Source organism: Rhipicephalus microplus, chromosome X, assembly GCF_043290135.1.
Source record: "Rhipicephalus microplus isolate Deutch F79 chromosome X, USDA_Rmic, whole genome shotgun sequence".
Taxonomy (NCBI): Eukaryota; Metazoa; Arthropoda; class Arachnida; order Ixodida; family Ixodidae; genus Rhipicephalus; species Rhipicephalus microplus.
This window is the reverse complement of record NC_134710.1, coordinates 267,879,114-267,894,129: the sequence shown is the minus strand read 5'-3', so window position 1 is coordinate 267,894,129 and position 15,016 is coordinate 267,879,114. Positions and strand designations below refer to the sequence as shown.

General features: G+C 47.2%; 2 protein-coding genes across 5 annotated transcripts in view; one reads left to right on the top strand and one right to left on the bottom strand.

Moving 5' to 3' along the window:
- LOC142776105 (uncharacterized) overlaps positions 1-629 on the top strand; it is a 48,139-nt gene extending 47,510 nt beyond the window's left edge. For all 4 annotated transcript variants that reach the window (XR_012887311.1, XR_012887310.1, XR_012887309.1 and 1 more), the window contains one exon: positions 287-629. Coding sequence is in view for 1 of the 4 variants with exons in the window: in XM_075879082.1 (XP_075735197.1) it covers positions 287-563 (277 nt within the window). In the remaining 3 variants the exon portion in view is untranslated. The remainder of the gene's footprint in view (positions 1-286) is intronic.
- The window catches only part of ko (Stork-head domain-containing protein knockout), a 370,856-nt gene that overhangs the window by 279,613 nt on the left and 76,227 nt on the right, over positions 1-15,016 (bottom strand). The gene's annotated exons all lie outside the window — the stretch shown is intronic.

Below are 15,016 nucleotides of genomic sequence, written 5' to 3'. Positions count from 1 at the left end.
AGCCAGAGGTCAAAGGGCCACTGGGCCACTGCGTACAACACTTTGAAAAGCTAACTGTTCGAAGCGAAGTTTGTTCTAGCAGCAATAAATAGGGGCAGCCTGGGCACCACTGAGCGTTAACTGCAATATCGTGTCGGTTTATTGTCCACGAAAAGTTTATTCCGTGCGCCCATATAGCTGCTTCTAACGGAAGCGACGCTGTCGTTTCTTTGTAGTATGTCTACGAAGTCTCTGTACAGTGTGTCTCGCTTTCATCCAAACGTTTCCGTTTCCATGGTTGCTGCAGAGATGGCGAAAAGACAGCGCTGCACTTTCAAGCTGCCTTTGTTCCATGCGTGGGCGACACTGGTGCACCGCCAATGGAAACCGTGGGCGGCGTTGGCCGTGGTGACCTCGCGCAACCTCACACGAACCAGAGAGGCGGTGAGGAAGATGCGGCGAGTGCCACCGAAAACAAGTTTCGACTGCGGGGCCCTACGCGCTCGCTGTTGGGTTCATCTCTGTGGTGGGAGGCTTGCGCTTCATACGCAACATATAGCCCCGCCGCGGTTGTGAACATTTAGCCCTGGATACTGCTACATAAATAAAATTCGGTGCATGGCGCCTACCTACAATTGACGTTAACCCGACGTGACGGCTGTATCATAGGGGTACATATGTAGTGTTAATACAATCGGATAGCCAGCACTGCAACCACAACTGACGTTTCACGAGTATTAGGCTCTCTTTAAAAAGTAGTTCCAAGACCTGGTCAGGTGTAGAATACTTGATCGCCTTGCAGAATGCTTGGGTTCGATTTCTGTTTGGGACCCTGACATTTATCTTTTCTATTAGTCGGGTCAACGCTGTCAATGTCAGGTTTTTCTTTCTTATCACTCACACGTTTAAATTTACCATGTGTGTTCTCGTTGTCCCTGGGTGGACACCAAGTGTCAATCGCCCGTGGCACATACCCACCCGCCGGTATGTATCCCTGTTTAATGGGAAGTGTTTGACGATGTGCGCGACGGGATTGTGACATTATTCATGTCTTGACCAGCGCGTCACAGTCATATTACCCTCCCATACACCATATTACCCTCCCATACTAATTTTGGTTTAGGAAGTTAAGGAGATGATCACGAGATAACACGAGAATTCACGAGGAGATGATCACGAGAATTAGATAGATAGATAGATAGATAGATAGATAGATAGATAGATAGATAGATAGATAGATAGATAGATAGATAGATAGATAGATAGATAGATAGATAGATAGATAGATAGATAGATAGATAGATAGATAGATAGATAGATAGATAGATAGATAGATAGACAGACAGACAGACAGACAGACAGACAGACAGACAGACAGACAGACAGACAGACAGACAGACAGACAGACAGACAGACAGACAGACAGACAGACAGACAGACAGACAGATAGATAGATAGATAGATAGATAGATAGATAGATAGATAGATAGATAGATAGATAGATAGATAGATAGATAGATAGATAGATAGATAGATAGATAGATAGATAGATAGATAGATAGATAGATAGACGTCGAAGTGCTTGCTGTACGCAAAGAAATTCTTCGCATTTAGATGACGTACGTGTATAAACCAATCATGCAATCAGGTACGTCAGAATAATGAAGCTACATGCATACCTGCCACGATTATCTTTCTGATGCAGCTCTAACAAAGCAGAATTTCATGAATCGTGGGCCACCCCAGCATTTCATTGCAGTTGTGCAAGTTAGTCGCTCTGCCATCGCATACAGACCAAGTGGCCGAACAAATGAGGCCGCATTTGTTTGAGCTATGGCCGCCAGAGATTACGGGAGCTCTCGATAATTGCATACGGCTCAGCTCACCGCATTCTGGACATCGAAGTCACTGCCAAATATTCACGAACGTCTCCGTTCCACTTCTATCGGCCCTGTTAAAAGAGCGCAAGAGTGAAGCGACAGTTGACGAGAACGCCATCTGCGTTTTCCTTATAGAATGTTTGCAACATTGAGGCGCTCTCGTCTCGTATCTCCAAACACGAGTGATTTATAAGTGTTCGCCACATCCAATCTTTCCGTGGCTGAAAGCCTGCGTTGCCCCATCGGGAACTTGCTCACTTCTTCGTAGCTGCGCAGAGGAAGGGATCCTCAGCAGCCACGGCGTGCATTTCCCACTCGCTCGTTCTGTTGTAGTCGGTACAGCACGCGATTTCAAAAGCAACGGTCCGGAGATCCAGAGTTCCTCGCGGCGCCACGTACGCGCGTCGCGATCAAGGTTGCTGCCACCCCCAAGAAAGGCTCAGACTTCCGTAACAAACGCGACGGAGCTTCTGCCGGCCAGCACCGCTGACGCACTGTCGCGAGGAACCGGTTCAACTCGGAAAGGGGCGATGATGCTCCGCCGGGATGGGCTGCGCAGTTCGCCGCTCTTTTTTTTTCCCCCTCCCAGCTGGAAAAGCGATGAGGCTGCTGCGATCAGTATAACATCGCTGCACTGTACGTTTATAAGTGGGTACTATTACCTACATAGGATGCCGAGCGACTAGCCGGAGGCAGGCCGAAACACTGCCCAAATGAAGCTGACTTCATTCCTAAGATGGCGTACGCTGCGAAACCTGTGCGCCCGAGTAGTTTTCGCAGGGTGGTTCGTGTTTTTCCACGTCGCCAAGGGGACGCGGCAGTAAGCACCGGCAAATTGCAGTGCCTATAATACGGGAGCCACCCCAAAAGCTTGACGAGCACCATCGAAAAAAAAAACAATTCCGAGCACATTCTCGTCTTCAATTCGTGCTGTTTTTGTTTGTTTGCTTTTCGATTGAAGTCACAAGTCACTTCGTCAAGAATAGTTCCGGTCTGAGGTAATAGAGCACCCGCATATCATTCGTGCTCGGTGCACTCGGTTTCGATATCGGGGCCTAAAATCGATGATGAATATCTCAAGGTATTTCTAAGAAATAAGAGTCACATTCTGACACCCTGCAAGGCTTCCATGTTATCAACTCACCTCAAATGGTAATTAGTATTTAATTAGCAATTACTTCCTTATTAGTCAATTCAATGTAACTTTAGCTAGAGGGAAGAGTCTGTGCATGGTGTGTGCGTGCGTTTAGAGAGAGAGACAGAGGAGATGTTTTTCACAACAAAGCGGTAACCGCTAGTTCGTTCTACTTGATGTCTCTAGAGAGGGGGAGAAATGTGGAACGATAAATTTTGCTATGTTACATCCCAAAACAGCGGTGTGATTATGGGTAACGTCGTAGTGAGCTAACTCTAAGCACACGGGTGTCCCCGATGAAATGCGGCCACCGTGGCCGGGAATCGAACCCACGTCTTAAGTTTAGAATCGCAACACCTAAGCCGCTAAGGTTTGCTGCCAGTGTGTTCAAGGAAACAGTGATTGGTTGGACTTCCCCAGTCATTCATTCAGACCACCAGTATCCACGCAAAGCTTGAGAGACAAACATCGCTTCAGGCGCCTTCACATTCACGGGTTTAACTCATGCAGCGGAATGATGATTGAAATCACCACCATCATCATCAGCCTGACTACGCCCACTGCAGGGCAAAGGCCTCTCCCATGATCCGCCAATCAACCCGGTCTTATGCTTTCTGCTGCCACGTTATACCCGCGAACTTTTTAATCACATCGACCCATCTAACTTTCCGTCTCGCCTTCATGCATTTGCTTCGTGCGTTTGCCAGGAATGCTTTGCTTTTTGATGAAGGGATGGGTGTTTAACAGGCTTAACTCATACCGAATTGCCCAGATCGTTTCAATCTTTACCTCGTGCGAGGTAATGATGTCAAAACCGCGCTTTCAACGCCATCACAGCTTGAGTGCGCGTGATCTTTGGCACTGCCCTGCAGTGGAACACTATATAGCATCAAATTATTATAGCCTGGCGCGCTGAAATGGCGCTGTGGTCACAATTAATGGCGTTAGCATTAGTTATACGATAAGTTAGAGGGTTTTTGATACAATTTCAGAATTACCCGGCACAAAGCTACAAGTTGCAATAAAAAGGTCACTAACGAAAAATTTCGATGTCGGGTACCCTTTAAGCTCTAATCATTCTATGCTAAACGCCGGCTTCGGGTCGTGATCAATGGTGTAGCCAGGGTGTGGCTATCCGGGCTCGTGCCCCTTCCCTTCTCGAATTTTTTTTTTCGCCATGCATACATAGCGCAATATGAACATTTGCCTGTTCGATGTCTGACCTCCACTTTGGATCAAAGAGATGGCCCCCTTGCCCCTGAAAAAAAAAAAAAAAAACCTTCCGCATACATCCCTGGTCGCGCCGAGTCATGCATAAGATAGAACACCCACATGGTATAACCATCAAACAAACTTATTTTTTTTTCCTTGGACCAAAATAAAAAAATTGCTGGAAATATTCTGTCTTTATCGTAGATTCCTCTAGGATAAATAGTTGCCATGCAAGATATCACGGTTTGATGCACGCCCTTAGCCCAAGGGAAGAATTCACCAGATTAAAAGAAATGATTGCTTGAAATTCTATCACATTTTCTCTATACCAGCTTGTTCACCCGAGCCCATTATTGCGAACAATTTTTCGCGCATGAACGACTCGCCGAATTCCGGTCACATAATTATTCAGACAGGCCTGCGCGCACCCTACAAAAAAAAATATAACTAATCAAAATATTTAGTTGTCAAAACACGGTTGTTGTTTGCCTTTGCTTTTTATAGGCCTCATTCGCTCACATGAACAGCGCTACGGCGATATGGACACATCTTGCGAGTCGGGGCTAAGATTCGTGAGAACGGGCAGCGGCCGAAAACAAAAGCGCCGGGCTGCATGTCAGGAATACAGTATCGCGGCAAATTGGAATCATCACGGCTTCCTGCGAGCCAAGCTTTTTTTCCTCGGCGTGTACACACCGCACATGCATATACTCACAACGAGACCAAAGAACGGGCTTTAAGCAAAGGATGCTGCAAGCAAATGAACGCATGCGCCGCGCAATCAGCCAAGCTGTCTCCTCCCACAACAAAAGTGGTTCACGCCTGCTTATGCACACGATACAACGCGGGAGATGGTGCGGATTATACACGGCGCAACCAGCGAGTGCGGGTACGGCGCAAGCGGCGCGGCCAGAAAGCGCCTCAAACGAGAGCAGGAAAAACGAATCCGACGGTGCGAGGAGCCGGAGAAGAAGCGGCGGCGGCGGCGTTATTTTCTCCATGGAACGAAGTGTTTGGGAGGCTTTCTCCTTTACGCCGAATGTGCACCAACCCCCTCCTCGCCATCTTTCTTCTCTTTTCCCACGGACCACGCTCGACCCAAGCACGTAATTCGTTCGGGCAGCCGCGAATTGTTTTTTTCCCTCCTGCATGCCTCTTCAAACGCCGGGCGCTCTCGAATCTAGCGAGGACCGCAAAAAGAAATGAAAAATAACTAGCATTCCACGCACGCTCGAGTGAGAGGCATTCTCGTGCGTACAAGCTTTCCTAAAAGCGTGATTTATTTATTAAGCGAGTACGTACAGTCGCGCTCAATATGACTGGCAAGTGCGTGGCCTCACGAGCTCCAAGATCGCCTTTCGCTTCCACAAGCCCTTGATTCCACAAATAAAAGCTGTACGACGATCCAAATGAGGAAACACCACTTAGCAACGGAAACGAAGGCACGTTCAAACCAGTGCGCAATCTTTACGTCAGGTCACACGCTCCCATGCTGCAGGTCATAGGCACTTAGGAACAATATAAAATTCAAGTGAGATGTCAGGCTCGCTCACTTCAGTTCGTGGATTGAGCCATATCACAACTTTCGCAGTCCCTGTTATATTATGCGCTTCTTCACGAACCCGCGGGGTGAAACAGTCCCAGGCTGGTATTCATAAGATGGTGACGCACTTCTTACACAAACATAGAGCGGTGCGTGAAAACCGGGGCCGACGATTGCGAACAGCGGAGAAAAATGTGCAGCGAATGTTTCCGGTCACAGACAAAAAAAAATTCAACAAGTATGCGAACTGCTTTGGTATGGAGCTAGTCATAAGCGTCTATAGGTTCGCAGTCGACCAAAAACGGCCGTGGCAGCTTTTTGAGCAAAAGTTCGCGTCATCTCATTCTCTCGGTGGGACCAAGCTCGTGCTCAAGCTGAAGAGGGCAAGAAGTCCAGCATTGCGCTCCACTGCTCCACCACAAGGCGGGGTGCTTGAATACACGTGGCCTTTGACAACAAATAGCCACCAATTAGATTTTACCAACCTCCCAGGAGCCCCGGCGACGGAGTTTGCAGTGAAGATATTAACCCCTTGCATGATTACATCGTAATTACATAAAAAGACATTGAAAACACACAAAAAACTGGCCGAGGTGTATTTATCTAGCACGTACTAAAACAAGGCTGGCACGGCAAAGGCCCTTAAGCGATAGCGAATGACAACTGCAATTATTTTTACGCGTGAAACATGGAAAAGGTATAAAGGTCGAAGAGCCGGCAACCTCACGATCTTAAATATTGGTTAGCGCGGATTCTGCAAAGAACAGAAAAAGCACGCCGACGCGCAAGACAAGCTGCGCGTCAGTGTCATTTCTTTGCCCTGTGGGGAATCCGCACTATCGAATACTTAATATAAACCGAGACGTCCAGCAATGAATTTGGTTAGGCTATGTCGCATAACATTAGCTAGAAACGACATTGAATGTGCAAAATACTGTTAAATGATTACGACGCAATAGTAAAACAATTTATTGCAATAGTTCGTAAACTTGGACCAAAAGACGTACTTATATTTTTACAGTTTATCGCATGAAAGCAGTTGTGTGTAGGGACAAGAAGATACGAGCACTGATGTATGTTCCCTCCATGAAGGAAGGAAAAAAAGAAAGAAACATTGATTGATTGATTGATTGATTGATTGATTGATACGTGGTGTTTAACGTCCCAAAACTACCATATGATTATGAGAGATGCGATAGCGGAGGGCTCTGGAAATTTCAACCACCTGGAGTTCTTAGAAAGAAAGAAAAAAAGAAAGAAAGAAAGAAAGAAAGAAAGAAAAGAAAGAGAGAGAGAAAGAAAAAAAGAGAGAAAGAAAGAAAGAAAAGGAAAGAAAGAAAGAAAGAAAGAAAGAAAGAAAGAAAGAAAGAAAGAAAGAAAGAAAGAAAGAAAGAAAGAAAGAAAGAAAGAAAGAAAGAAAGAAACTGAACGTAAAAGAATGATATAGCCCACCAAAGCTGAGGAAGTTAAGCAGGTGTCTGGGGTCTTGGTATACTTGATGGGGCCACGTAACGTATATACGGCATAGTATACACTTTTCGGCATACATTTAGTCAAGCCCTCTACAAGCACATCGTGACACGTAACAAGAATAATTCGCAAGGAGCTGTTATTTACACCTTTAGAGAGAAAAAAAGAACTCTGCCGATGTATGTTGTCCACTTCTTTAAACGGCTAGCTTAATCAAGATTGGTCACGTATAAACACACAAGGATGCGGTACCTTTACAGAATTATCCAGCTCGGTGTATCGGTACACTTCCTCGAGTATACAGCGGAGCGCGGCTAGCATAAGTAAGTGCTCGACGAGGCTCTTTCGCAAAGCGCAGGCGGAACTCGACAGCCGCGTCAGCGCTGTTAAATTCTGGCGAAATCCAGCGCTGTTCGGAAAGCTGCTGCGTGCACTGTGGAAAAATGCAATATACAGAAATAGGATGACTCGCCACATGTACACACGTGGGCTGAACTACATGGTTTTCCTCGTTTTTTTCAACCTACTGAACCCCTATAGACTGAATTCCTAGTACAACCGCGTAGGAATAGATGCAACTGTGAGGTCTGTGACATGGGTCACATGACTGCCCCAATGGTGCGGCCACTCATACTCCGCGGCAAAGAAGAAAAAAATCTAACTCAAGGTGACGTCACTGTAATCTGGCATGCATGGTTGTATAGGAATTTCATTTTTAAAAATCTGTATTCGCGGCGTTTTGATGAGCACTAAGGTAGGAGACAATGTAAGGGAGAGTGCCTCGTCGAAAAAAAAAATATCGAGAAAAATGTCCCCCGCATGTTCCAACGGGGGGAACTCGAGTAAATGCGTGGCAAGAGTGATGGGGGTACCACGTGAATGTTGCGTAATTGTGTTATTTGGGAATGCTTAATTGTTATTTCGTCTTTATTATCCTTATTTGTTGAATGAGCAGCCGCGTTGCCTACAACGAGTGTTGGGACGCTGATGTGCGATCCAGTGCCTGCCAATGAACGGTTGTGCAACTCGAGCAGTCGGTTTTTACTAGCAGACGCTGCCTGCGTCGGCCTTGTGAGGCGAGAGAGGGAGGGGGAGGGGGGCAAACAGTTGGCACGAGGCGCAGGTATGCGGCACGATACGGGAGGCGCGAGCATGCGCAGTGGGGTGCGGACATCGCCGCCGATGCACGACGCGCGACGTCGTGCGACTGAAGGCCTGACCCTACGTGCCCGTCGCAGCGCGTCAGCGCGTGGCTTTTTTGACGCGTCCCCGCACCTTCTCCTGACGAAGAAAGAGAGAGAGAGGGCGTGAAGCATTCCACACCCATGCGCCCTTTCTCTCCGTGGAGAGAGGGCGCGGTGCCACGTCATGAAAGCCTGACGCGCTGCGACGAGTGTGTGTGTTCAGGGCATTAAATAAAAAAAGAAATTCGGGGGCTATGGGAAAGCACCACGAGTTTGTAGGCGTTTAGGCAAGGAAATAACTTATTGGGGCACTAACCAATTGTTTGTTAACCAGCCCGATCTAGTCAGAGATATTCCCGCTTCTGAATCGACTGTCATCCGATCCAATCCGCGGAGAAGTACGCATACACCGTATACGTGGGGCGGCGCCGTTCGCAGTACAAATAGCGCATGCTTCACGAATCGGCCGCCCATTCTAAATATAAGCGCCCCAAGGACGCGCCATGTAACCCCTTCTGTATACGTAGTCCCGCTATCGCTGCGAAGGAAGCTTGGCTGCAGAATAAATGCGCGCGCAGCTATGACTAGCTCAGCAAAACTCGACTCGCTCGTTGCGTGCAGTGGCTGAGATGCCCGCGCAAAGAGGCCGCACCGACTTCGTATGTCTATTCACGTCAGGTGTTTTTGTATACGGGCCATAGGTGTTCAGGCATTTGTATATGAGAGAATATATCTATTGTTTCTTTCTTTATAAAAGAGCACCAAGCGAATGCGCGTACACCACCGTACTATGCACCCCCCCCCCCCCACCGACAAATTACTCCGCCGAGCCCTCCGTATCATCATGTACAGTGAAGCGTAAAAAAGAGGGGAGGGGAGGGGGAGACAGCATCGCGAAAAAAGCAACATTATTTACAGCAGTGAAAGAAAAACAACAATCTACCAAGGTGTGCTAATGAAAAACAGTGAATCATGCAATATTAACGAATTATTCTTGAAGAACTATGTACTGCTGTTGATTTCACCGTTTGATTATGAGATCAGAAAACAAAAGTTTTATTTAACTTTGCGCCAAAACTCACAAGCTGGCATTTGTCACGGTCTCATCATAAACTGCGCGAAAGTAAGTGTGTGTGTGTGTGTGTGTGTGTGTGTGTGTGTGTGTGTGTGTGTGTGTGTGTGTGTGTGTGTGTGTGTGTGTGTGTGTGTGTGTGTTTCGGTCGTTTACACTGCAGCAAAGGTAAACAGTCAGTGTGCGACAAGATTTAGAACACGATGCATAATTTGGGTGTACGTTGAAGAACCCCAGGTGGTCGAAATTTCCGGAGCCCTTCACTGCGGCGTCTCTCTTGTTTTTATAATCATTTGGTGACTTTGGGACGTTAAACCCCACATATCAAATCATCAAGCATGCACACAATTTTTACCGATAAAAACTGAAGTAGTTCCAAACACACATAGACTAAGCTCGTGTCATCACGGGGATGGATAGAAGGGATAGTCACAAACAATTGTTACTCTAAATGTATCCATGAGATGCACCTCTAGCGAGGATATTGTACACAGGTTATCGATGGTTGATATCCATTTGCAAATAGCACTTACAAAACAAAAAAATACGTTGACTGTTGTCCAGACTTCGCGAAGGTACAAAATTCTTACGTAGGGGGCGTGCAACTGCCATTGCGCTCGTCTGTCATTGTGGTGGTGGTGGTGGCCGTCATCGCCTCACGTTTTGTGAACGCTGACCCTGGATCTTATGATCATATAAATATGACTCGGTGCACAATGTGGGGAAATCATTATGTGCAACAAAGCAAGGATAGTTGAGAGTTGTACAAGCGTTGCTGTACTTAAAGCGGGGATCAAAAAGCCGAATTTGCAGTGAACAACTCAAATGCTAATTTGTGACAACCTGTCCTGCCAATTCCACCTCCAGAACCAGTAATATAATAATAATAATAATAATAATAATAATAATAATAATAATAATAATAATAATTAGTAGTAGTAGTAGTAGTAGTAGTAGCCCCACAGCAGTGGTGTAGTGGCTAAGGTACTCGGATACTGACCCGCAGGTCGCGGGATCGAATACCAGTTCCGGCGGCTGCATTTCCGATGGAGGCGAAAATGCTGTAGGCCCGTGTGCTCAAATTTGGGTGCACGTTAAAGAACCCCAGGTGGTCGAAATTTCCGGAGCCCTCCACTACGGCGCCTCTTATAATCACATGATGGTTTTAAGACGTTAAACCCCACATATCATCATCATTAGGAGTAGTCCTTATCGTCTCTTCTACCTTCGACGCTTCTTATTTACGGTCCGACCTTCAAATGCTGGCTCCGCAATACCGATCTAAGGGTGCAAGCGTGGAAGTGGCAAGGCTGACATCCTGTAATTTTCCATTACCTTTCATAGATCTTGCAGTGAGACACAACTTCGTCTGCATCTGCGGCGCTGCATGCATCTGTGCGCGGCTCAATGTGTCTGGGTTGCAACATTTCCCCTTAAGGCGTGCTCATATGCCTATTCACATTTCACCAGGAATGGAAGGACATGCCGGGAGGTCAATCGTGATGCTCGCGCGCTAACTTGGCGCGGTGTGCCACGATCTAAGCTTCTTTTCGGCTGCAATAATCTGATACCCACATACATTCGCTTTTTTTCATGCCAGGCGTTAATTGTTCAAGCACCACGAGTCGTGACGAAGCGAAGCATGCACGATATTACGTCTTCTCGTAGACCCATTGGGAAAACACGCGGCGTCAGACTCAGAGCATACACACATGTACTTTTGTGTGCGTGGGCGCTGGGCATTCACGGAACAAGTACAGAGTAGCACTGAATTACGATCGCACTCGCATCATCTGCCTGCATGCCGAAGCGTTTAAACCTTGGTCCCGCCTACGGCTATACTATTACGGGTATGCCTAAAGCTGCATTCACTGTCAACATAACCACCGTTATTATCAGCAGCATCACTTTTACAGCGTATGGCTCTTCAAAATAAACATGAAACGTAAAAGCGCCAATACTAATCCTATAGAACGTCAAAACATTCCACCCACCAAAACACTGCGTAGGTAGATTCTTTTACCGCATGGCTAGATGCGTCACGCTTTTTAGCATATAACTATGCTAAACCTTTTTGCAATAACGTAACCACGACAAAATTACATACGGCCACCAAAGAGTGAACAAGGTTACTATAAACAACATCGCAAGACGATACTGTACGACCAACTTACAGATCGAACGAACACGCTTTATAAATACATGCGAAGCGAGGCTTTAGTGTATGGCGGTTAATTCTCGACCAATACTTGCGAAACCAAGAGGGCCGTATGATGTAGTGCTGTATTAAAGCAGCAGTATATATAGTGGTATACGTTCAAACGAGTGGGAACACAAGCCGCCGGCATTGTTATGTCAACTGACTCGCATTGGGGTGGACATCCTCCACATAAAAAACGGAGTTTAGCGTGTTCACTATAAAAGCTTCCTTACTGGCATCTTAGCTTGGTGGTCTAGCGCTAATAGTGCTCCTCTGCTGACGAGAATGTCACGGGATCGAATCCCAGCCGAGGCGGCTGCATTTAAATAGAGGTGAATTGCTGTAGGCCCGTGTTCATTTAGGTGCACGTTAAAGAACACTATAGAAGGACACCATTTACGGAGCTCTCCTCCAATACATGCGCGCATACTCGTTTGACCTATACGCGGACAACAGGCGCCACAAGAATGAGACATTTTTGTTTTTTTTTTCCTCTTCACCTTCCTGTAATAATAAACGATGACTGGGCATCCTTATCACACGCAGTGAGTACCATATCCCACAGGGATATGCCCATCAAACGCAGGGAGTAGCGTGCAGGTATACGATGTCTTGCTGTACGCAGAAAATGCTGCTTGCTCAAATAAAGCGTGATATATATTGGAACACGGTAATAATATTCGCGCCAGGTGCACTGTAGAAATTGTACTGCTGTGGTAGCACGGTTTTCTTTTAAGGAAAAAGCCTTAGATGCCTGCACAAGCACTAAAATTGACTGGCGTCGACGATGCAACATAAGCGATGAAAAAAAACACCATCTCGTGATGACATCACCATATGACGTCATCACGATGTCACAGATTACCAAATTTTGAGACACATAATGTGACGCCGCATGATGACGTCATCACATGACATTCCTTCGTCAGATGTGAGCCGATCACGGTAGCAGAGCAAACCAGATCAGGCGCAGAAAGATTGCAATGCCTACGATTCTGGAGAGAAAGAAAAGTTTATTATAAGAGAAAAGCTGAGGGTTCAGTCTGAATCAATTTTCAAACCTGCTACTCAGCGTTAGGTAAGGTAAAGAAAGTAGACATAAGGTGTTGATGATGATGATGAGGATGAAGGCGATTATGGATCGAAACCGTGAAAGCTCAAAAGCTATTTACAGTCTTTTTTTTCGCGTTCTGTCTCTCGCAAAAACTTGTTCAGAGCTTCGAAAATATTGCGCCTTTAAATCATCTTGGGCGAACGCACAAGGGAGGCCTGCGAGATTTTCGTTTTTGATAGACCAGTTTTCTTTTAATCTCTTTTTTTTTCCTTCACCATTTCAGTTCTACAGAAAAGGTTCGGTGCACTAAATACCCACGGGTACGCCAAACGCAGCAACACGAGGCCAACTTGAGTTTATATGCATTCTCGAAATACACAAATCGTGCGCGGTACCACGCACTGAAATTCGTGCCGCCCCCCTTGTGATTACGACACTCAACACACTTAAGGTGCTCAACGAGGAGCTTCCGTACGGGATTGAAGGCAGCAACCAGCTTGCTCGGTGCATATATACGCGTCAGGGTGAGCGCGTTCTAAACGCGCCGACGGCGATTCAAGCCGTCAGCAAAGCTCGGTGTTCTAGCGCTCGAGTCGTTGAGGGTTTACGACAAACTTTTAACTGCCGCAGGGCCGCATCCCGGCGGCCTCGAACGCTAGCACCAAACACAGTTTATGGGTCCATGTCGTGCTTGTGTAAAGTGCGCTAGTAGTACACATCGTGTGGAGTGCATGCCGACTTCGTGTATATAGCGTGTGCTCGCGCCAGTTCCTCCGCCTGCAGTAGTTGTTCGGTGCCCGTTTTAACTTGTTTCTCGCGAATGCGTACACCACGCTCGGCACATACACAGAGTAAAGAAAAACCAGTTGAACTGGATCGCGCCGTAAGTACATGCGTCCTAATGCTGCGCAACAGCCGTGGCTTCTCTGCCTTGGACAAACTCACCCGGTCGCCCAGACCGAGTGCCGCAGCCTTGGTACCCGGTAGCAATCAAGGCCGGGCGGTCAGCGCTGATCGAATGATTAGATACAAAGCTGGGCCGCCGGCTCGTACCACTGAGGCCTTTAAGATAGACCGAGAAACGCTCGTCAGCCAATTTGGCTAAACTCAATCAACTGATAGCAAAGAAGAAAAAAAAAGCACCTCATCTTCCTGCCATTGAGCAGAAAGGGTCATTCCAAATGTTCCTCTTTCTTTTTACATCCACAGACGGATACAAATCAGTCATATATGGCAACAAATCTATCCGGCAAATTGACCCGCCTGATTGCAACCCTTCCAAATCTACACGTGGATTCCAGGGCCGGCAGCTCAGTCAAAGTGCTCATAGGTATAGGGCACGCCATGTTGTGCCTTCAGCCCTCTGCCGCAGCGTGTGCAGTCGGGGAGGCCCAGGCATAAGCACCTTTCTACACCCCGTTTTCAACATATGTGTATTTATCGACGAGTTCCCCGGCAAACGCGCCAGCGCCGTGCTGGTGAAACAACTTCCGCCGCCGTATAAACCGCGGGGTGTGGGTAACGTGGCACAAATTTCGCTCCTCGTCTAATGTAGTCAGTCTGGCGGCGCCATTGAGAAGATCGGCCGGTTCAGCCAGCCGAGCATATTTCACCGAAGTCATGCATCGGTGAAAGAGGACGCTCCAATAAGAGCGAGGCTGACGACGACGTTCGGCATCACGTCACCGCACAGCTGGGCAGCGAAGAAAACCGGTCGGGAGTCAAGGGCGGGCTTGCGTGCGCCTCCTCGGGCACGTCTCGGTGTGCGATGCGCACAGCATGCTCGGTGCGCGAAGACAGCTGTGCAAGCGCTGCGTCGTACATCGTGGCTCCTCTAGCCGCTTAACACCGGACGCGAGAGGACGGCGCACTGTCGTGAAACGTAGTAAGACCACTGCCCCCCGTATTAATAGAAGTAGATACGCGGTCCTGGAAGCCTGAGGTAAAAAAAATATATATATATAAAAACCCAGCCCTGCGCGGAGCGTGCAGCACAGTCACAGAGAAAGCTTGAAGAGCGCCCCTTCAGAACTTTTTCTAAACACTCTTTGGAAAACTGCTACAGGCGCAGTTCTCGGGTACCCAATACGTCATAAGTAATCGCAATTTCTGTGTAGCAGGCCGGCATTCACTATGCTATCCTTCGTCATTCTTCAGAGAAGCGTGGTGTGCGCTACACACTTGCAAAGTTTGCGCAAACTTTTGATACAGTGGCTGAAGACGATGAAGAATCATGCCTGAAGTGGGTATGCGTCACAGTTAATAGGTGATCAAGAATAAGCTCTTG